The sequence below is a fragment of the Argentina anserina genome, chromosome 6 (assembly GCF_933775445.1).
Source record: "Argentina anserina chromosome 6, drPotAnse1.1, whole genome shotgun sequence".
NCBI classification, from domain to species: domain Eukaryota; kingdom Viridiplantae; phylum Streptophyta; class Magnoliopsida; order Rosales; family Rosaceae; genus Argentina; species Argentina anserina.
Window position 1 is genome coordinate 23,232,566 of NC_065877.1, and position 24,924 is coordinate 23,257,489.

A 24,924-nucleotide genomic window follows, 5' to 3' on the forward strand; every position below is an offset into this window, starting at 1 on the left:
TTCTAATTTTTAAATGGAGTAATTTGGCCCTTTTTTTATGGGAAGGGCCAGACCAATTAACACTATTCTCTTACTGTTGTCCAACATAAAAAGCAAAGCACCTCTAACAGGTACAGATGACCTGATTACCAGACTCCAGGTGTACCGTATTCTTTCATTAGGAATAAAATGGAAAACAATCCAAGAGGAAGAACCTCATAATATTATTGCATGATTATTAGACATTAATATGGAATGACAAATTAACAGAGATGAGGAATAGACCTACGGACTATTCTTTGAGCATCCTATGGAAGTGCGAATGATTTTTTATGAAAGAAAACAGAATCAGGATATATAACCCGTCTCAGCATGACTTACCTATTCACAAATAAAAATTTCGAAAGCCAACAAAATGAGCAACTGAAAAAATGGAGGCATTGGCAAGTCTTCCATCATATTTTCCTGCAAATTCAAGCTTTTAAAATCACAAATTGACATCTACAGGTAGGTAAAGAATCACTGCCTAAGTTTTTATGTGTATGATTTGAAACTGTAAAAACATGTAAAGTTCCATCTGATGGATATTCCACCAACTAAAAATCAAGCTGACACATGAATTTAAATCCTTCCAATTTGATGCAATAACCCTGCCCTGTATAAGTTATGGAAAATTATTAATTATACTAATGCTGCAATTGAAAACAGAACAACATATTCTTGGGCAATATTCTCCATTACGTATAAACGCACACCAAAGCTCTCAGTTTAGTAAATAACTTTCACATGCAATGCTAAACCGCGTAAGGAACCTGCAACACCCAAATAATGGGGTATTTGCTTTTTGATATGGAAAAAACAACCGGAAATAATATCATCACAGATTCACAACTTGCGATGCAATATGACCAGTTGTACCCAAGAGATGCCCATATGACCACTATTAGGGAAAACCAAATAAAACTCGGTGGCGGACGCAGAAAATTATACGAGTGGGGGCAAAAACTGAGAGTTTAATTTGCACGAAGCGCAAAAAAAAAATTTATTTTTTGCGGAGCGAAAGTAAAGAAAAGAGAAATTAAGTTGGAGAAAGGGTCACATTCTAGTATCTTACAGGATTTGGTGGTTAATTAAGGAGAATTGAACGGCAAATTCGGTAAGGGGAGGTAGGAGGAGAAGAGTCGTTTAGTTTCAGTTCCTAATTAACAAGAAGAGAGTGTTGTTTCAATCAAGAAAATAAAATACAAGAGAAATTAAAGCTGAAATTCAACCTAGCTAGAATTATCAAAATGAATAGCTTTAGAAACAGAAGAAGTAAGAACCTTCTAAAAAATTTGAATATGTAAAAAGAGAGTTTTTGATTGATAGGCAACCTGATAGGAGTAATATGCTATAACAATTATATATTATAATGTATATCTAACACTTAAAAAGTTAAAAAAACCAAAACAGATGTCAAACTGAGTGGGGGCAGCTGCCCCCGCTTGCCCCCCTCTGCGTCCGCCATTGATAAAACTGACTTGATACTAATAAAACTGATTCCACCAAAAAGAAATATAAAATTTAAATTAAGCTCACCAAAGTATTACACATGAATATAAACTCATTGACAGTCCCAACTATTATTACTATAAGCCAATGAAATATGGAACAAGCATCTCGAACACTAATGGTGTGATTGGGGAACCATGTTGGGTAGACAGGTAGAGTCTTGAAAAATAAGATAAAAACCTCTTTAAAAATTCAATATACCATTTCAGAATAGTTCTTTTTGTCTGAAATTTTCGGAATGCAGTATATAGATTACAGAAGCAATAAATATACCTCTAGTTGATACCAACAATTCCAAAAGTACTGCAGAAATTTATCTTCACTTATCTCCAACCTACACAAGCAGTATAAAGTGAGACTCTGACCCCGAAAGTAGAGACTGACATGTTATTAGCTTAATTTATAACTGCACATGCTAATACGGGTGTTTTCAAATAATAGCATTAGATGTGGATATGCATCACACAATGAGCATCTTGGCTGTTCATATGTGATTTATCAGGTAAGAAACATGTCTTTATTTGAGGAACTTATTAGTAAATGGCATTATGAAGGTTTGATATTATAATATAAGTCAAAGAATAGTCATAAGTGTCAAAACATTTAAGTCTGAATCAAGCATATATATTTATGCTGAAAAGAATCACCTTTCTGTTCCGACTACATGAATAATTTTGAGTCCTTCTATGTCTTTCTCCAAGCCTAGTATCTGCAAGAACAACCATCCAGCATTCCAACTTCAGAACAGTAAATCAATTATTAAATAATTACTCATAGCATGCTTCCATGATCTTATTGTCAGCATCATACCTTAAGACATATCGTCATCCTCTCAAATTTTCCATGTTTACCACCAACGGTTGATCCATCTCCGCGGTTTTTACTCGTAATGAGAGAAGAAAGTGCTTCCATGGCAGATTCATATGACGACATCAGAGGTAGGTCCTCCTTGACAACCACATTTCTCTGCACATGTTCCACAACTTGAGATGACATTGGTCTGAATCTATAACCTAAACATTAAGCCACTTAAAGAAGTTCAGAAACTTTGTTAATACAAGATATGTACTTTATTTAACGAGTATACACAGTAAAGCAGAGAGGACAAGATGTCCATTTAATTTGAAAGCGGAAAGATGTCAGAAACTCAAGGTTTCAGTCTTCCAACAAACACAAATAGGTTGACGAATTCAAAAGAATGATTTAACCTATGGTTCAGAATATAACTCATGATAAAAATTAATTGAGAAGCCTCTAAGTTGAAGAATGTTTGACTAACTTATCACAATCATCAATAAGAGAATAAAAAAAAACAAGAGAACTTGGAAACGTCTGATTTGCATGGAAAACCAACTTACTAGGTCATTAAGATGAATGGTGCATACAGAAGCTGGCACAGGACTCGAGCTCGAAGTCCCACTAACAAACAAGTGAGCAGTTGGGCCATGGAAGTGTGAAATGTGAAACTTGAAGTATCTCACACTTGAGGTGAGTGGTTGCATGAGCAAGCATCAGGGATGATCAACCCTACAGAACGATGACTTTACAATTATACGGCATTAAAAAGAAAAAGAGAAAGATGGAATGCTGTGTAGACAAAGTTCTAGTGGGATGGTGTATGATGAAACTTTAGCAAACCAATGAGTCCACTTTTCGAATAAGATGAATTTTTCCAGTTAATAACTGAGAAAGAGAACAAGGGAGTCATAACCCAGTAAACCATATGCCTACAGACTACAGTAATGAGTTATTACATATGCTGTGAAGTGAACAAAGACAACAGGTTGAGCTTAAAGCAAAGAACTAAAACATAGCATATCATTACTGAAAGCAATCAGTTCATGTTTCCCTAACCTGAACTCATGTTATCTAGCAAGAGAAGTAGAACCCGATAATTGTTTGATATCCTTCTCCTGAGTTCTGACCAACCCAACGAAGCGTATATACTGAAAGCACACACACAGGGTCAGAAAACAAACCTCATTGGAAGCCGGAATTTTGTTCCGCAGAGCAGATTTTATGAAAGGGTTTGATTAGAGAGCAGAGGGGCTGGTTTCATAATCTTCGGTTGCAAATACAAAGTTGATATTCCAATAATTGGATAGTGTCATTACACATTCAAGACTTGGAGCATCATTTTCTCTAATTAGTTTTTGAGTACTCACCCCATTGACAAACATATAAGTTTTGTTCATTCAGATAGCACTAACTACTTTCTAAATAGCATTGCATACACCTCAACTCTTAGTTAGTTATCAAAAGAAGACCACCCAGTGTTGGCGTAATAACTTTAAGGACAAACAAAAGGTTAACATAAACAAACCCCAGGTCTTTCATGCCTACAACAGCCCTATTCATTGTTTTTCCAGCAGAGCTTAGGCAAAAATTCCCAAGTGCTATTCAAAGATATTAAAATGGACAAAGTTTACCTCAGTTGTGCCATGGCCAAAGATGAGAATCAAGTATAGAGTCTCAAATATAACAGAAGAATCTACATGTTCATAGTTGTATAGTTCTCCAAGGAATCGCATATGGACAATTCGTCTTTGCTGCATTCCGTACTCATTTAATTCTAGGCCAAGCCTGATCTCCTCTAAAACCTGAAAGTAAAGATACAACAATGAAAAACCAGGTTTTTAACCTGCCAAAAGTGCACACCTAGAGAGAATAATTCTCGTCAACTTTTACTGTCTTGGTCTCGGGAGAGGGGTTGTTATGAACTTCCTAGTTTTATCTTTAAATAACCTTGCCCAAAATTCCACAGACACACACTCAAGCTTACCTTAGGACCGTAAGTAAAGCAGTATATGTTAATAACTGAACGTAATGTGGAACACAAATTGTAAAGAGTAGCCACTTAGAATTTTCAGCATATAACTTGCTGCTAGATTGAATTTACTCTGGCCAGATCACCACACTCCATCATAATTACTAATAATATAAAAAAATCATACAGCAGAGATCAAAGGACAAATCATTTTAACTGAACCCAATGGTAAGTGTAGAAGAACAAAGGGTAACCCAACTCCGTAAACCTCCTCCCCTAACTTTGGGTCTCTAGCTTTGGTAAAAACTAAGTGATGTACTCTATGATTATTTAAAGTAAACAACAATAATGCAAAAAGGAAATAAAAATACAAATAAAAATTAAGGAAGAAGAAATGACCTAGTCAACAACAGAGACAGTAAATTCATCATGATACCGACTCAGGGCAGCAGTGAGAGATGCCGTCAAATGGATCTGACCATACTTCCCTTTGTGAACCTTCATAAAACATTTCAGAAGATATGGCTCACATTCACCCCATGGTAGTTAGCACAGTTGCCTCAGCACATGCTCAAGGGTAGATTTATCAAGATCTGCGAATAGCAGCTTTCTTATATACTGTAAATTTCTAATAAACAAAACAGTTAGTTAGAAAAATAAGTACTATCAAACAAAATTCAGAGGGAATCGACCCTACAAGAGATTTATACATGATGCAATGGAGGACGGACTTTAGCGACTCGTGCAGACCTCTCAGGTAGTTTGCACAGGTAGTAAGCATTTTCAACAAGGATGCTGTATCCAATTTTTCATGTTCTTTAAGCGCATTAATATTTCCAACAAGTTAGCCATCCGAACAGTAGTTTCAGGAGACCGATATAGGAAACGCCCACAAGTCTCAAGAAGATTGCAAGCAACATCAATATTATGATGAGAGAAATCATCTAGACAAGCCTGGCAAGAAGACGAGATCAATTTATGCAAACATCTCACAAGCTAAATGCCACATGGAAGTGAAAAATAAGATCTTAACTATCGTAAAAGCAATGACAATTTGGCAAAAAGCACAAATTTTCTGGTGTTCTGTTCTTTGCATTAACTTTAAACAACTAAACACAAGACCGGCTGGTGCAATTCTGAACTTACAGAGTTCTCCAATATATCTAATATTCTTAATCTTTGTTTAAATATTCATTTGATCCTGCACAGAATTAAAATTCAATATTAAGAGAATGAACATGACAAATATAATAATATTTTCCCAGAAAAAAAGTAAAAAAGAAAAGAAACTTGTGTGACAAACTTACCTATTTATTTATTAAGAAATTGAACTCCTCCTCCAACATAGCAAGGAGCATAGATGATACATCCTTCATACAAGTCGACAGAGTGGCAACCATGGGTGAGTAGTACGGCAGTAGCTCCAATGATGTCCTGGGGACATTAAACACTGCCCTCACAAGCTTTTTCCGATTTGCTTTAGAATTTAGATAACAAAACTCTACCTGAAGACATAGTCCAAATGATACATCGTTACAAATCATATAATACCATGATGTGGATAGTTAGATATACACCTATATATATATATATATATAGAGAGAGAGAGAGAGGGAGAGGGAGAGAAAAGTAAAGCTCGGACAGAATTATACTTATAGTCAATTGGTCAATGAGATCACGGCTCACACAACCAGGAAGCCTCTGCCGTAAAGCGTCCAAATTTGTCCCTTCGATACTTTTGAGTTTCTCCTTCTCATTTTCTCCCTTCCTGTCACCTTTTTCTTTCTCCTCCACTTTGATCTTGTCTTTCTCTTCCTTTGCCTTTCCTTTCTCTTTGATTTTTCCTTCCTGTGAAGCACCAACTGCCGAAGAAGATTCTGCAACTTCTTCTGTAACCTGTTGACTTGGTCTGATTCGGCCGCAGGTTCCTTAACAATGGATATATCAGCAAATATTCATCTGAGATTGGTACAAGCAAAAAATTACCAGACACACAAGAGTAACATGGCTCATTGTTACAGAGGAAGCACATATTACATCAGCAAATTGGCATGTAGCCTTAAAAGTGGTAAGCAGATTATTCAAAAACGAAGGTCATTAAATCAGCAAAGCGACACTTTTTGTTATTTTTTTTTAAGACAGAGGACATAATATTATGGAAAAAGGACAGAAGATAAACGAGGAGAGAGATGACGACTCAGTGTATGACCAATTCGGTGACATGCAGAATCGGTGAACAGTGATAGTAGATTCACCACGATACGAGTCGACGAAAAAATGTACTCATGAACACAGTTTTTGCCATTATTTACGCATGCTAACAAATATCAATTGAAATTTTACATATCCGTGGACTCGTGGAGTAAAAGAGAAAGTGGTGGGGGCACCCAGTATCTTTGCCAAAATTATGTACATCTTATTTCCGAATATAAGAATCTTGTACAGAATGCAAGATAAGTTCCTTACAGTTGGTTGCTCTTGGGTCTTTGCATATTGCTCATTGACTTTTGACTCCGCTTCTCCAAGTAACACAGCTGGAACAAAAATGCCCTGAATAGAACATATGAACATCTTAGTATACCTCAAGTAAATATCTGCAGTTTAAGGAATCACCATCCAACTCACTGATGAACTAAATTTTTATAATTGATAGCGAACTTAATAATGTTATTTTTTCTAATGTAAGATATAACATCCAGTTGAGACAGACCTAAGATCAGGCAAACATTCATAGAATGCCCTAGTTACTTCATCGTCCCATATGGCTTCAAGTGCAGAAGAATCCTTTCCAACAGCTGGAGATGAAGTATCACCTCCGCTAGTAACCCTAGTTGTGTGACCATCCTCTGGCATTGCAACCTCCAGTATATCAAGTGCTTCTGTTAATCTGTGGGGCAACCAAATAAAAAAAAAGTATTGTACCATAAATAAACCAAAGAAAGATAAATAGCGAAAGTAATCAGTGACATATTTTAACTGATGGGAAGGCTTAGGAAATTTGATCAAAAGTACAGGCACAATACCAAAGACGATGTTACTTCATAATATTTTTGGGCTACATTCAAATAAAGGAAATCATGTGCGGGAGATAAAACCCAGATCTTATTAGATTCTTTTCTTTTCTTTTTTCAGTTGTGAGGTTTATTCTTTGTTGTGTAATTCTCCTAGACACTCTTTGGTCTCAGTTTGCTCCTATTATTTACAAACAGTATATACTTTTCCGGGTTTGTTTTCCATAGCTATGCCTAGACGCTTTTTCCAGTGTTTTCATAATGTTAATATATGATCCAAAACATATAAGGAGATACATCCCCTTTTGAGTTGTTTCTGGGGCATTACATGAAATCTAACTGTACAATTATCAGGAAGGAGAAAAAAGAATAGCTTCCAATCTACAACTGATTCCTCAAATACTGGTATACTGAACTAGCCAGCAGAACGTTTTTAAGGCAGTTTCTACTTTAATCCTGGGCTATTGATGTTAGATAGCTTTGCGGATCTTGGTTGATGCATCCCATAAAACAATAACTATAGGAGGTCAATAGAGCAACTTGAACTCCTCCTGGGATTCATATTACTCGTGACATAATGTCAGCAGTAACAAACATTTGTAACTAGCGAAATTTGCTTACAAGGAGAAGGCACTAGATTAGAGGTATGCTAGATTATATGACTAAGATTTAGAAGGTCTAGAGTAACATAAACAGCTTGAATGTAGAAGAAAACAAAAATAATTATAAAATATCAATGACAAACCCAGTCACAGCAGAATAATAACATACAATGACATAATATTGCAAACCACTTACGCTGTGACATTGTGGTACAAAAGGTCATAAAATTTCTGAAGCTTTGCATATGAAGAAGCACTGTCATCACTGAGCTCTCCTTTTGCATTAAGGATTCTTGCATTCTCATGTTCCATTTGGCGAAGTGACTAACGGTAGCAAGAAAATTCAACTTACTGTGAAAGCAATGCACTAACAAAATACTGAATATACAATTTTCAGATCCTAAAAGCACCAATAAATAAATCTATCATATCAAAGAGAGTCGAAATCCTTACAGTATGCTCAGCCTGAAGCAGTTCTGTTGCAGCTTCGTAATATGTAAAGAACTTCATTTGATCTGGTGTGATATTAAGGCCCTTAAAAAACTGCAGCAAATTGTCAGAAGATGCATTAATATGGAAAAACAGCGGTTAATATAGGCACAGATTATATATATGCATAAGCTTATCATCATAGATAAGACTTCAATCAACATGCAGACACCGAATCAGAAGATACAAAATAAAAGTATAAAAGCAGAGAAAGAAACTTTTGAATTGATCATCTTGTGGGCAAAATGATTGTACGACACCATAATCAACATTGACAGATGGCCAGAGCATAAAAAAAATAATGAAATATGAGACATACTAAATAATGAAATACACCAGAGAAGAAAAATACCTCTTCATATACTATTTCTGGCCCAGAAAGTGGAAGGCAAAGGAACATTCTTCCCTGCCGAGCAAAAGTAGCAAGAAGAGTCAAATTTGTCTGAGTAGTTTCCCGGTCCTTTAAGTGTTCTCCACTGGTAAGATATTTAATAATATTCACAAAAATAGCACCATCTTCTATAACTCCAAAAAAAGTAAAGTTCCAAAAGGAGTCTCAAAGTGCTGCGCTACTTCATGGCCCTCAGGTTCTTATCTGCATCCGGGTCATCCCCAGAATTTCCCGGAAAGAAGACTTTCAAAAGACCTTCAACGGGGTTGGGGAGAAGTCTTTGTATCTTTGATGAAGCAGAGAGCAGATCTGGATAACATATAATCGTTTTACAAAAGTGCAAACCAAAATCTATAGAAAATGTTGATGCAGCAATTTCATCTATTCCAAACAAGATAAAAAGGTTTGTGTACCACTCCAACAAATAAAACAAATGCAACACAAAAGAACTATACAAAGAAATTATATGGTAATGTAAGACCATAAACATTTCACTTTTTTGCTACGTTACTAACATTACAATTCTTCCTGATCGAGACCCTCAACCAGACATCCTACTGTATTATGTTCAGAACTTCATTTAGAGAAATAAGGGTCTAAACAACACAATAAGCAGGAAGGATGGAAACCAAGACACTGGCTGCGTCAAATTGTTTGCACTAGTAAGGCAATTTATCTCCGATTCAAACCCATTTACTGGACAGAACAAAGTGATTAGAAACATCCATAACCCATTTCAGCATCAAGCACCTAGCATTTAACTACAAAGTTAATTGTACACCACATCATTTCAGCAAGTTTGCGTTTACTCTTATTTAACACTCAAAACGTACACAATTGTGTAGTTCATGTGATTCTACAACTGTAGAATCGTAAAGTCATCATATTGTTGTCAAGCAAATTCAAATGTGTAACATTATTAACCAACAGCTTTGGAATCATTTCCTGAACAAAATCTACACTAATATGTAGTCAAGTATATTTCTGAAACAGAATTTGTAATTAGGAGTACAGAACAGGAAGCAAATCAGAAAAAGTAAATGCACTTGAAGATCACACCTGAACTGCTTTAGTTTTTTTATAACCGCTGTGTTGCGTTTAATACTGGAATCCAGTGTCCTCAGAAATCCCGAGTCTGGAAGTCAGACGAAACAGTGTCAGTTTGCATAATGTCAATCAACACCAATTGCTCAATAGATTAGAAGATCATTCCAACGGACACACACAACCCCCGAAAGTATTAGTACTAGACAGATTAAAAGACATGCAGCGAAAACAAACTGCAATACAATTTCCCGACTCAGGGTTCACATTGCTTCATTTCCTCAAGCGGAGCAACAGCTTCCTGGAGAAAATAAAAGCAATTTACGCCTCGATTAAGAAAATCACTTCCAAAATGACACAAGTTAAACCCTTAAGTGTGCCACGAGGTTCAGCCCGGCTTCCTCCTCATTGTGATCCATCTCACTACTTGTATTCACACTACTCACTGACATACACACACCTTCAACCACAAACAAACAAACATGTAACGTCACCCAATCCAATTCAATCCGCGAAAAAAACCACAACCTAACAAAGCCTAATCAAACTGTAGAAATTGAATTCGTATTTACACTGGTGGAGTCCCTTAGGCTTTCTCTAGTTCGGGGCGGTTAGGTAACCGAACGGGTCCGGGTTGTGCGGAAGCTAAGGTTATAAAACGGCGGTGCGGGAATTGTAATACGGTGTCGTATGGGGGAGAGAGAAGGAAGCTAAGGTTACTGCGGAACTTTCTACTTCCTTTCTTCCGACCCGAAATCAACGTGTAATTACTCATTTATTGAATTATCAAGATCGGGTAGGTTAGAGGTTAGGGCAAATTATAAAAAAATAATATCTCTCAATTTATATTAAAAAAAATCACTACTTATTGATGTATGATGAAATAATTGTATATTATTCAATAATATAGGGGCTTATATATAGGCATTTACAAAACCACAATCCCGTAGGATTCGAAGTCCTAATCTATTACGGAGATGTTAATCTATCTCCTAACATGAAACCTATTAGGCTAAGACACACACAAAGGTAGAATAGTAATTCTTCCGGAACACTCCCCTTGTGTCGCATGCCTAGGTTGCATGGTGCACAACGTTGCCTCGGTAAAAACCTTGTCAAGCAAAACAAAAACCTTTTAGGTAAAACAAAAGCTTGATCGAAGGGAAAAAGAGCACAACGCACCAACTACTTAAAGATCTTAACATGTGATGTAGACTGCCCCTGAAGTCTACCAAACTCTAGAGTTCCGATAAACGGCACATGTCAATGCTCTTCACATGTTTCACAAAAGTAGATTTAGTCAAAGACTTAGTGAACAAATCCGCACCATTTGATTCTGAACTTACTTGATTAATCTGAACATTCAATAACTTCTGTTGTTGAACGTTGTAGAAGAACTTGGGCGAAATATGCTTGGTGTTGTCTCCCTTGATGAAACCTAACTTTGTATGCTCTATGCAAGCAGCATTATCTTCATAAATGCACGTAGGTTGATCAGTTGTAGAGACTAATCCACAAGAATCACGAATATGGCAAACAAGTAATCGTAGCCAAACACATTCTTTAACTGCTTCATGGAGAGCAATGATCTCCGCGTGATTCGAAGAAGTGGCAACAAGAGTTTGCTTTGTGGATCTCTAAGATATCGCCGTATTCCTAATGGTAAACACATAACCGGTTTGAGAACGAACCTTGTGAGGGTCAAAGAGGTACCCTGCGTCGGCATAACCAACTAACAAGTTGTTTGGAGTCTTTGCATCGGGGGAAAGAGCTGCACGGGATTGGTTGCTGCTCTCGGCACCGTGCACGGTCTCCACGCCATGGCGGCCGGCGGCGTTGCTGCGGCGTACGGCGGCAAGGTCGGGGTCAGCAACGGCGGTGGTGTGGGGAGATACCGTGGCGGTGTTCTCTCTGCAATAGGGGTAGAACAATCCCATGTCAAGGGAACCTTTCAAGTACCGAAACAAATGCTTGATTCCATTCCAATGACGTAGCGTAGGCATGGAGCTAAATCTAGCTAATAAGTTCACTGCGAAAGATATGTCTGGTCTAGTGCATTGAGCAAGATACAGTAGTGCCCCAATTGCACTAAGGTATGAAACTTCAGGACCGAGAACTTCTTCATCATCCTCTTTAGGACGGAATGGATCCTTCTTGATATCAAGACTTCAGACGACCATGGGAGTCGACAATGGACTGCATAGATCCATATTGAAACGTCGAAGCATCTTCTGCGTGTAATTTGACTGATGCACTAAGATGTCGTCGGCCCTATGCACAAGCTCAAGGCCGAGACAAAATTTCGTCCTCCCTAGGTCTTTCATCTCAAATTCCGACTTCAAATAAGACACGGTCTCTTCAATCTCATCAAGAGTATCGATTATGTTCATCTCATCAACGTAGACCGCAACGATGACGAATCCGAAATTTGTCTTTCATATGAACACGCATGGGCATAGTTCATCATTCTTATAACCCCTTCTCACCAAGTATCGATGCAACCGATTGTACCACATTCTTCCGGATTGCTTCAACCCGTACAATGAACGACGTAATCTGATTGCATGAGCACTTCATGGTCTGGAGGCACTTGATGGAGGTAAAGGTAGTCCCTCTGGAGCTTTCATGTATATCTCTACGTCAAGATCCCCATAGAGATAAGTTGTGACCACATCCATAAGCTGCATGTTTAGTCTTTCGGACACTACCAGACTAATAAGGTAGCGGAAGGTAATGATGTCCATAACAGGAGAATAAGTCTCTTCATAGTCAATACCAGGTCGTTGTGAGAATCCTTGCGCCACCAGTCTTGCCTTATAACACACGATCTCGTTCATCTCATTACGCTTACGAACAAAGACCCATCTATGTCCAACTGGTTTGACATCTCTTGGAGTCAATTCAACCTTTCCAAAGACTTCTCTCTTCGCTAATGAGTCAAGTTCTGCCTAGATTGCTTCCTTCCACTTCGGCCAATCTACTTTGCGTTCGCATTCAACTACAGAGCGAGGTTCAACGTCGTCTTCATAGATGATCTCATATGCGACGGAATAAGCAAAAACATCATCAATACATGTAGTGGCTCGATTTTGGACCGACTGCTCACTTGTGTAGTTCACTGAGATTTTGTTGTTCTCTGGCATCAAACAAGGTTTCATAGTGTCCCACGGTAACACTTGAGTAGATTCATGGACATAGCTGTAATCAGAGACAACTTCATGCGATGGTGATTCATCGTTGATGACGCGTTGTGTCTTAGTCATTCGCTTATTTCTAGGTTTTGAATCCCTAGAGTTTATCGGTCTCCCCTTTTTCCTTTGAGGAGCCGAGGCCGAAGCTGCTCCATGTTGGGCCATCTTGGCATCGTCGCCACAAGGGGCGCCGGCAACACCACGGCGTACGGTGGTGCCACCGCTGGCCTCCGTCCCACTGTCAGGGGCGGTGCCAACGTTGCTAGGTCCATGAGCTTGTCTTCCACGCCCGTATTTCGGGACATCCAACCGTGCTGGTACATTTGCAGCGGGTATGTTCGATCTCGTCACTTTAGGAATATCTACAAAGCCGTCGGGCATCGAATCCACGACTTTCTGGAGGTCGATAATGTGTTGCACTTCTAACTCGCTTTGAGCAGTGCGGGGATCATAATGAGACATAGTGGGGACACACCACATCAATTCCTGATGTTCATTTAGAATGATAACATTCTCATCTCCCCCTAACGACGGGAAGCATGTCTCATCAAAGTGACAATCTGTAAATCTTGCAGTAAAGAGATCTCCAGTGGTTGGTTCTAAGTAGCGGACAATCGTTGGGGAATTATAGCCAACATAGATACCTAATCGTCTCTGAGGACCCATCTTAGTACGCAGTGGAGGCGTAATAGGCACATAGACGGCGCAACCAAAAATGCATAAGTGTGAAATATTGGGTTCGTAACCAGTGACCATCTGGTACGCACTAAACGCTTAGTTAGCCGGGGGTCAGAAACGAATAAGTGTCGCTGCATGCAACACTGCATATCTCCACGCAGAGACCGGCAGGTTAGTACCCATAACCATTAACCGAGCAACAAGCTGAATACGCTTGATGGTAGCCTCTCCTAGACCGTTCTGTGAATGAACATGAGAAACGGGATGTTCAACTTCGATCCCAATATACATGCAGTAATCATCAAAAGTTTTGGAGGTGCATTCTCCAGCATTATCCAAATGAATGGATTTGATATGATAGTCGGGGTGGTGAGCCCGAAGTTTGATGATCTCAGCTAATAACTTAGCAAATGCAGCATTCCTTGTGGATAGCAAAGCGACGTGTGACTAACACATCGATGCATCAACCAATACCATAAAATATCAAAAAGGTCTACATTCTGGTTGAATAGGTCCAAAAATGTCACCTTGGATACGTTGTAAGAATGGAATGTTCTCGGTCGAAGCCTTAACAAAAGAAGGACTTCCTTGAAATTTAGCAAGAGAACAAGCTTTGCAAAATAAGCGATTGACATCAGAGATTTCCATGAAGGCATTAGAAAGAACGGGAGGCATCACAAGCTCCTGTGAAGGAGGGGATGCTGCCACCGATGGCATGAAAGTCGTGGAGCTGCCGAGTGAGGCAAGCTCGGCCACACCGTGTGGAGCACGGGTGAGGTGATCCTCCAATCGCTTCCGGGACTTGAAAAATGGATGACCATGTGAATTCTTAAGAATTCTAATCATCATGTCACGTCCAGGGTGCCCCGAGACGGGCATGCCAAAGCATATAAGAGTCGGAATCACAAAAGTTGTGTTCAACCGCATATGATTCAAAGATTCGAATGGAAGTAAGATACAAACCATTCCCGAGACTCTTCATCTTCTCTAAGATGCGGCGCTTGTCTGCTTTCTCAGAGGTAACACAAAGATATTCCTCTCCATTCTCAACATAAGTATCGAGGTGAAAACCATTGGCACATATGTCCTTAAAACTTAGTAAGGTACGGGGAGACTTCGGCGCATAAATTGCGTCTACGACGTTGAGAGTCGTACCGTTAGGCAACATGAAAGAAGCAGTGCCTCTTCCTTGAATAATGGATTTTGAGCCAATCATTGTAGTCATCGAAGAAGTCAAAAACACTAGATCCGTGAATAACTGCTTGTGCCGTAGGACAGTGAGGGGACAGGGGACACCGGCAGGAACCGGGTGGCGGTGCCGGAAACGCCGGAAAAAGCCTGAAGGTGGCGAATACGCCGGCAAAACGTCGGAAAACGTTCCGGAAACGCCGGAACAGTAATTGGGTACGGCCAAGGGCAAAACGACGTCGTTTTTGACGTTCCGAGGTCCGTTTTCCAAATTTTAAGTTCCAAATTCACAATGTAGTGCTATTGGGGTCTCATGTAACCTAAAAGCGTCCAATTTAAAAACCACGTGAGTTGCACACATTGATCATCATGCTAAGTGTAAGGTAAATAAAATTCTCAAGAAGATCGTCTTGTAAGCAAGAAAATGAGAAATTTTATTGAATGTCAATCTTTAATACATCACACATGAACTTCTAATTCCAAAATCAAAAGACTATTACAAAGTCAATGAAAATAACAATGGTGGTCGGCCATAACAATACTTGAAATCATAAAGCTAAAGAAGCTAAAACGACTAATCAAATTCGGGAGTATCCATGGTAGCGGCCGGAGGCCTAGCCTTAGAAGCAAGGGGCTCGGGCTTCATGGAGATATGGTGAGTCTCGATCTCAGGGTCCTCATCCACATGATTTGAGTCGGGTTGTAGAAACTTCTTGTAGGCGGAGTAAGCCTTGATCATCTCTTTGCTAGCGCGACAATCGCGATTAAAGTGCTTGAAAGAGCCACATTTGAAGCATGGAGACTTGTCATTACCGGAAGTGGAGGCATGAGGAGGCATGAGGAGGCGCACGGCCTCCTTGAATTTTGGGACGGGGATGGCCTCCCCCGGAGGGTGCGGCGCCGCCACATCACGAGTCCAAGTATTAGACCTAGGCCGAGACCGGCTTTGTTGCCTCCCACCACGAGAGTTGTTATTTTGGTGCTGGTATGGAGCGTTCCTTGATTGATTCTTTTGCTTAGGAGCTTTCCCATAGTTAGACTATGGCGTAGAAATCTTTTTAGTACCAACAGGTCTATTGTTGTTGTTGAGGAGGATCTCATAATGTCTCTCCTTTTTAGCCAAGAGCGCCATTAAGTCGGCGAAAGACCAGATCTTCCCTTCCTCTACATGAGTGCGGTACGTATGAGCTTGAACCTCATAGTTGATTGGAAATGTGTCCAATGTCTTATTGAGAAGATCTAGGTCAGTCTTGATGACACCAACAGTGCCAAGATCAGATTGCAAGCATAGCATATCCTGATTGAAATCATCCACTCTCTTATAATCCAATAGACGGATGTTATCCCATATAACGGTCAATTCAGGAAGAAGCTTATCATGAACGTTGTTGTACCGCAAGCGTAGTTTGTCCATAATTCTTTAGGATCTTTCACGTTCAAGTATTGCCTCTTGAGAATTGCATGGATGTGACGTCTCATGAAGATGAGAGTCTGAGTCTTAGCCATGGGTGGGAAATCAGCATGAGGGTCGGCAAACATGCCTTCGATCCCTCGGCTCTTGAAAGCGAGCTCCATGTAGGAAACCCAACGGTGGTATTCCTTTCCTTCTAGATCAAGAAGGGCAAATTCCGGTCGAGATGGCGATGACATCTACAAAAACGAATACATAATCGATTAGATTCAAGTATAATAGGAATTAGAAGGGGTGATGTATATGATCACAAGAAAAATCGATGCAAATGGCGATACTCATGATTGCACCCAAAATAGCGGTGCACTCAAGCGACCACACAAAAATTGATTAACTTTCCTTTCAAAACAATCGTGACTCCCCCAGGACCGTCACACAGAAAACATCGACCAAGAGGGGAAACCCATCCCTCTATAGTCTCATCGTCGTTATAAGAAAGGCCGGAATTAAGACAAGAAAAAGGCTAATAGCGCCCGATATAATATATCTATACGTTCAAAAGCGGGAACGTTTATGAAAAATTTACCTTTGAAGGTTTGTAGTATATGGGAGTAACTTCTCTTGAGCGAAGTCTTTGCTTGTGAGTTTCACGTTTCCTGCGTGAATATGCGGGATGAGCAATTTTGACTACTTTGATGCGGGGACTTGCGGGGAAAAAAGATGTTTTTGCGGAGCGAATGCGGAGGGGACCCTGCGGGGCTGCGATGCGGCAGCGAGCAGGAGGTGCGCCGGCGAGGAGATGCCGGAGGCCGGAATCAACGACGGTCGGCGGAGGAGAAAGGAGAAAAAAAATTATGTGGCTCTAAAAGTTCAGGGTTTTAGGGCAAAGTGTGTGATAACGTGATGGCGGTGCTCTAAGCAATTCCGACGAAACCGAAGCTCAAGGTTCCCTAATTCTAGATATTCCCTTCATTCTGAGCATACTTATACAAATCTCATTTGAATTTTAACAAAATTTCGCATATTTCCACATTTATTCTCAGCATGTTACACTTCTTGTCACAACCACTATCACATACACTGTCACACCCACTATCACAACCTATGTCACACTATATGTCACACCTCCTGTCACACTACATGTCACACCCACTGTCACATTACCTGTCACAACCGGTGTCACAACCACTATCACACTAACTGTCACACATACTGTCACAACCGTTGTCGTAACCGCTGTCACAACCGCTGTCACACCCACTGTCACACATGCTGTCACAACCGCTGTCACACTAACTTTCTGCTGTGACAGGTAGTGTGATAGCTAATGTGACACACAATGTGATAACTACTATGATAGCAGCATCGTTAAATTCGTTCAACATCAGCATATGTGCATCTTCCGCAGTGAACTTGCGCCTACATTGTCAAAACACGACTCAATCTCGAGTCTCAACCTCGCACCTCCACCCCGCACCTCCATTGTCAAACCACAACTCACGCACGTCTCCACTCCACGCCTCTACCGTCAAACCACGACTCCATCTCTTGCGCCTCCCTCCCACACCTCTACCCCGCACCTCCACTGCATCTACAAACCACGACTCCACTGAGCCTCAAACCGGCCACCGACTAACTCGTATCTTCACCCTGTGCCGCTGAACCCTGCACCTCCTCAGTTGTTTCAGGCTGAGAGATAGCTATAATGACATTTTTGTAAATACTTCAAACTTTAGTGGACGCTATAAGAGATTTAAGAATATGACTTTTTTCCAATTTTGAAATCTTACCTGACTTTTTTCTAATTTCATGTATGGAATGTGACTTTTTTTATAAGAAACCCTAAAGGTAAAGGAGAGTTTTTCACAAACTGGGTTCGAATGATAGACCTCCTACTTTGTGTATGGCTACTCTTTTTTTATCATATAATTCACACTTTGTTGTTGGATGATTATCTTCATGATTTCCTAGTGCATTTTGTCCTAATTAATATAGTCTAGCTAGTTAAGGAATAATATCTTATCCTTAATGCAACGAGATCTTTGATGTAATGTCAATATATAAAGTCACATATCTATTAATAAAATTACATTTATTCTCTCGAACTCATTCTATTATTTCACATTTTCAAACATGTAGCTCAAACCCTAAATTTTTAGGCCTAGAATCCAAAAAAAAAACTAAAACCCTAGTTTTTTTTCCTAGCACCGCCGCCCTCCAGCCTTTGTCCTTGCCTTCTCCAACCGCCACCCCTTGGTGGTCCTATCCTCCTTTGCTGCCACACCAAGAGAAGAAGAAGATCAAGCTTCACGGTTGCAGAGCAAAGAAAAAGAAGAAGAAGAAGATTCAAGACTTGCAATTCCAAGGTAAATTTATAATATTAAACTTCATGTTTTCAATGAAATTTACTTTGATGGAATTTTTGTCTGGCATTGAGAACTTTCAAACTCCCTTTTCTTTTCAACCTGATTCTTCCACTTCTCGGGTGGCACACAAGGATATGATTTCCCTGTTACCGAGTTTTAGGAGCGGCTGAGAGTGTCGTTGTTACCATATGTACCCATTGTGACATATGAAAAAAGAAGAAGGGAAAAACAATATAAGAAAATTTCGAGCGTGGCAGTTATAGCCGCAAATTCGCATCCATTAGACCCGTACAATTGTTTTGAAATAATTTTATTTAATCAAACTTGTTTCATTAATTCGAAACTAACATCTTCAATATTTTTCTTGTAGATGCCTAAAAATACATGAACATAGTTTGACATTTGAAAATATACAAACAAAATTTTACATATGAAAATACACGAATAGAATTTGACATCTTAGATTCTCATGGTACTGAGTATCATCGATATGTCTCTGATGTGGAAATCACGTTCGTCGGAAAGAAGTTTAGTATTGTCATCAAACCTCCAAAAGATAAGTTGGAGGGAGCGTCTGAAGAGACGAAAGCTCATGCCGTGATGTTTGTCAAGCGCCATATGGACAAGGTGCTTAATAACAGTGCTTAAAGCTCACAAATCCAAAAGTTCTTTGGGATAATCTCAACTCTCAAGGAACAGTTTGACAATGTGCATGATGCATGACAACCAACTCTTGTGGTGGGAAAGAGATTGATACAAGATAAAGTAATCGTGCATTTGTGTTATTACGTACCTACAAGGAAACAAACATTGTTAAGTGTGATTGCTCATACTGTAATGTGTTTCTCTTCATAATCAGTTTTATTCATCTTTTTTTATCAGAGAAATCCAGACAACATGTTCTTCACATAGGGAAAATAAATTTATTAGTTGCAAACAGCAAGAACTTTCTTGATGATTTGTAAAATGTTTGACTAGATTGTGTGTCTGTTTTTCTGGATGTCGTGAACTGACAAGAGAAAAGATTCAGGAGAAATTTCATTAAGTCTATTATTTGTGCTGAGTTGGTTGCATCTGTAGATAAAGTAAATTGATCTGTAGACGAGCTTCTTTTTTTTGTTCCTTGTTTTTGGTACTTTTGGTTGAGTAGACTATGTATTGGATCATCATGTTGGCTTGTTATGGGGCAAGGTACTATAGCAAGCAAAGGAGTCGGTTCTTGCGCTTGACATGGTGCAGTCGATTGAAATCAAAAGTCGAAAGTCTGAAGAAGCTGACTTGCCTTTGCATCACGACCCGGACCAGCCGTTTTCTCCCAAGTTGTTTCATGCATGCCTATATGCTCCACATTTAAAAAACACATATTCGCTCTGTACTCAGCATCGGACGAAATTCAGTCATTGCGGCAGAGTTTCAGATGGCTCAAAACTCAAACCAGCATCTACCAGAATAGATGGACACTGGCAGCTCGTCTTCTTTTCTTATTATGCTGGCATTGGCTCTCAGAAACTCTGTAGCTGATTGTGTATGACAGTTATAGCATTTACTTTGTATGCATTCCAAAATGTACAATGGCTGCACCCCATTTCCACTTTCGTTTGGCAGAAGGAAATTCTCCCTCACGCCTACCGTTTACAAGAAGTCCAAATGCAATGCTTTTCGTCTCCAAAATCATCAACTCATATAACTATTGCGAAACTGGAATTGAAGACACATTTCTGTTGCTTCAGAGAATGCTTCATCTTGTTCCTGCAGTTAAAGTCACGAAACAAAACCGCACTCATTTCAGAGACCAAGAGAGGTGTCTGAAACAGTGAAGTCGTTTAGACTCAAAACGACCAAAGGACTTGTGTCTTTCAGGAACAAATGCCTGAACCCAACAAACTCTAAACCCCTAAACCCTCTCGTAAACCCTCAAACCCATTCAGAATTCTCAATCCTTCAATGTCTAAAACCCTCCTCTCTCTCATTAAACCCCTCAACACTCGCAAACCCACCTCCTCTTGTCCTCCACACCTCAAGATTCTAGTCCACGAAACCATCAACATCCTCACAACCCACCCAAAATGGGAGCAGTCCCTCCAAAACTTCTCCTCCTCAACCCAAACGCCTCTCTCCGAAGTCGCACATTTCGTCTTAGACAAAATCCCAACCGCCGAGCTGGGTCTCAAGTTCTTCGACTGGGCTTTCCGGCGACCCTACTCCTCCTCCCCAACTCCGCTAGCATATTCTTCTCTCCTCAAGCTTCTGGCCAGGTCCGGACTCGTCTCCGAGATTGAGTTACTGATGCAGACGATGAAGCTGGATGGAGTAAAGCCCAGTAGGGATGCTTTGAGCTTTGTGGTCATGGCTTTTGTGGGGTCCGGGTTGGTGGACAAGGCTGCTGAGGTTTATAGATTTGGGGTCGACTCGTGTGGTTTGGTGCCGAGTGTTTATGCCTGCAATGCCTTGCTTAAGAGTCTTGTGGAGAATCGGAGAGTTGATGTTGCGCGGAAGGTGTATGATGAAATGCTTGAGAGAGATGGTGAGGGTGTTTGTGTGGATAATTACAGTACTTGTATAATGGTGAGGGGGATGTGTAAGGAGGGGAAGGTTGAAGAAGGGAGGAGGTTGATTGAGGAGAGGTGGGGAGAGAGTTGCGTGCCGAATGTGGTGTATTACAATACTCTTATTGATGGGTATTGTAAGAAGGGTGAGGTTGGGAGTGCTGAGGGGGTTTTTAGGGAGTTGAAGTTGAAGGGGTTTCTGCCGACATTGCAGACTTATGGGGCTTTGATTAATGGGTATGGTAAAAGAGGGAACTTTGTTGCGGTTGATAGGCTTTTGGTGGAAATGAAGGAGAGAGGTTTGAGGGTCAATGTGGGAGTGTGGAATGCTATAGTTGAGGCTAGGTGTAAGCATGTTAGCTCTGTTACTGTGGTGGATGCTGTCGCGAGGATGATTGAGAATGGTTGCGAGCCGGATATTAGGACTTATAATATTTTGATTAATAGTTCATGTAAGAAAGGGAAAGTTGAGGAAGCTGAGCAGTTTCTAGAGGAGGCAATGAAGAGGGGACTGGTTCTGAATGAGTTTAGTTATACTCCTCTTTTTCAAGTCTATTGCAGACAAGGGGAACACTGCAGGGCCCTGGATTTGCTTGTTGAGATGACAAAAAGAGGTCAGAAACCTGATTTGGTTTCTTTTGGAGCCTTGATTCATGGACATGTTGCTTCTGGGGATGTTCATTCCGCATTGACAGTCAGGGACAGAATGATAGAAAATGGAATACTCCCTGATGCTTGCATTTACAATGTGTTGATGAGTGGCCTTTGTAAGAAAGGGAGGGTTCCTGCTGCCAGACTATTGCTTGGTGAGATGCTTGACCAAAATATACTACCTGATGCATTTGTTTACGCTACTTTGGTAGATGGGTTAATCAGAAGTGGGAACCTTGAGGAGGCTAAAAGTATTTTCGATTTAACAGTTGATAAGGGTCTAGATCCTGGTGTTGTGGGGTACAATGCAATGATTAAGGGTTTCTGCAAATTTGGAATGATGAATGATGCACTGTTATGTCTTGAAAAGATGAGGAAAAGGAATCATTGTCCTGATGGGTTTACTTACTCCACAATTATTGATGGGTATGTCAAGCTGCATAACTTGGACACCGCACTAAGTTTTTTCAAAGAGATGGTAAAACAGAAATGCAGGCCAAATGTCATAACGTACACCTCCTTGATCAATGGGTTTTGCTGCATAGGAGATTCTAATGAAGCTGTAAAAACTTTCATAGAGATGCAATCTCGTGGTGTAGAGCCAAATGTAGTCACATACAGCATACTTATTCGAAGGTTTTGCCAGGAAGGTAAACTTGCAAAAGCAGCCTCCTTCTTCGAACAAATGCTGAAGAAAAAGTGCAGACCCAATGGTGTCACTATCCACTATTTGCTAAATGGGTTCACAAATGATGCAATTTCAAAGGAAGCGACTGTTTTTCAAGAAAGGGAGAAATCTATTTTTCTTGATTTCTACAAAAGGATGATATCCGATGGATGGACTCTGAAGTCTGCTGTTTATAATTCCATTCTCATTTGCCTTTGTCAATATGGAATGGTCGAAACTGCATTACTGTTGAACGATAAGTTTATTAACAAAGGTATTGACCTAGACTCTGTTTCTTTTGCGGCTGTGCTACAAGGTCTTTTTTTGGGAGGAAGATCAAAGGACTGGAAGAACATCATCCCTTTTAATTTGAAGGAAAAAGAACTCCAAACTGCTGTCAAATACTCCCACATAATAGATTCTCAGTTTCATGGAGGAAAAATATCTCAAGCTACACTTGTTTTGCAGTCACTGGTTGAAGATGATAAGGCGGAAGCTCAAAAAGTGGAAGACATAGAAAGATAGAGGAAGACAATCATCTTTCTTTACAAGTGGCTGTCAGTTGAGGTAGTACGTTGCTATTTCAGAAGCTGATTTGCCACATTCATGATATAATGGCGGTTGATACAATCAGGATCTCTTTTTTTCTTACTTGATAAATCCATCATCGGCTCTCAGACAGTGACTGTGGTCTTTGTTCTGCTTGTTGCATCTGGTAGACTGGTGCGAGTCCTTTTTTAAGAAATTAGTAGGTAGAATTCTTAATGAATTGATAATTAGGAAAAATCATTGACTAACAGGGTGCTTTTTTTCTTATTAATATTATTATTATTATTTAGTTAATGTGGTTCTACTTGTGAGGTTGTAGCTGTGTAGTGCTGACATGATCCTCCTCTTTTGTTGGTTGCCAGGTGATGAAGAAGTGTGGCCGTGATTGCGGAAATACATCGAGCAGTTCAACCACTTCAACAGGTTCAGCTTTTGATCAGTTTCATAAGCATAATTGCTATGGTTCTTGCACAAATAATTGCATTTTGTTAAGTTGGAAAATTCATCGGTAGTTGGTAAAAACCTTCATTTCTGCTAAAATGCTTTAAAACAGAAGAGAATTTTATAGATTTGATCATGAACAATACAGATGATATTATAATCAGTTACTTAGAGGTCAAACAACCAAAATCAGATCTGTACCATATCCCCAACAAACAACTAGTCAACCCTATGGTTTGCTAAATGCTCATAATTCTTAGAGCTCGAAAATGAAGTATGCATTACATTTGATTGCATTTCTAGTTACTTCAATTTGATACCATTACAATTTCATGTTGAATTAAATGCCTGATTATGTTCTCCTTCTGGTGCAGTAGATTCAGTAAATGGCCGGATACAAATCCCTTTAGACCTGATTATATTCTCCTTCTGGTGCAGTAGATTCAGTAAATGGCCGGATACAAATGCCTTTAGACGTGAATCCCTATTTCTATGAGATATGAAGGCAGAGGCATGATAAGATCTTCAAATCTCAAAGTTGCAGAAGTACCTAAAGCTTGAAACCACATAAAAAAAAAGATGTTTGTTGAGATGAAAATGATAGCCATACAGAGCTGTGACTGAGCTAGACAAGTTCGGATCAAGGAGACAGCTAGCTGTCCTGGAATTGCAGACAATAAGCACTCGGTGGAGGTGCTAATGGAATATACCTTTGTCGATCATGAAAGTCAACATCGTAGGTAAGGTTCTTAAGTACTGCAGGAAGCATGTGGAGTACAAGGAGGGTAAATCCTACGAGTTGGGTGACACTGGGTACATGAAGGTGGACCAGAAACAACTGTTTTGATCTCACTTGGCAACAAACTATCTTAGTAAAGCTATGGCAAACATGGTCAAAATAATGACTTATGAAGAGATTCACAAAACTACAAACATCCAGAACGACTAGATGGTTCGCATTCTAGATACTGGGATATTCACGGTTTTAAAGCCAGTAAAACTTAAAGCTGTAGATTGGAACTTTGCAGTTCTATCTGATACAAGTTCCGGACTGTATACTGTTGCTTGTTCTTAGTAATAAAACTTTGTCAAATGATTTCAGAATGAGTACAGTATGTGTTATACCGTTAAACAGAAGATGGACACTGAATCTAGACTTTTCTGAATTCTTGGGTGCCTTTAGTCTCTTATACGTAACCATGTCTTGGGATAGTGTAAGACGAGCGACTGTGGCAAGACTGGCAACTATCCAGTATATCTTCCTGCCCTTTAAAATTTAACCTTCAGCTACTTATTAATAGCATTATCTGATTTATCTCCCCTGTGGTCGTAAGTACATTATATTTTTCCACACACTATTTCAAAATATAATAATAATAATAATAATAATAATAATAATAAT

General features: G+C 39.7%; 1 protein-coding gene and 1 pseudogene across 5 annotated transcripts; one reads left to right on the plus strand and one right to left on the minus strand.

The window, feature by feature from the left end:
- Window positions 1-147: 147 nt before the first annotated feature.
- LOC126797102 (regulator of nonsense transcripts UPF2-like) lies at window positions 148-16,023 on the minus strand (annotated as a pseudogene).
- Window positions 16,024-20,569: 4,546 nt separating this feature from the next.
- LOC126799584 (pentatricopeptide repeat-containing protein At1g52620) lies at window positions 20,570-24,560 on the plus strand. 5 transcript variants are annotated; one of them, XM_050526818.1, is made up of 3 exons: window positions 20,570-23,255; window positions 23,444-23,504; window positions 23,897-24,560. In XM_050526818.1, exon 1 carries the CDS (start codon window positions 20,613-20,615, stop codon window positions 23,055-23,057), a length of 2,445 nt encoding a protein of 814 aa, XP_050382775.1. In that variant the 5' UTR covers window positions 20,570-20,612; the 3' UTR covers window positions 23,058-23,255; window positions 23,444-23,504; window positions 23,897-24,560. The 5 variants fall into 5 exon arrangements, with proteins under 5 accessions (XP_050382775.1, XP_050382773.1, XP_050382774.1 ...); XM_050526816.1 differs by having other exon boundaries at window positions 23,900-24,560; XM_050526817.1 differs by having other exon boundaries at window positions 23,961-24,560.
- Window positions 24,561-24,924: the final 364 nt, after the last annotated feature.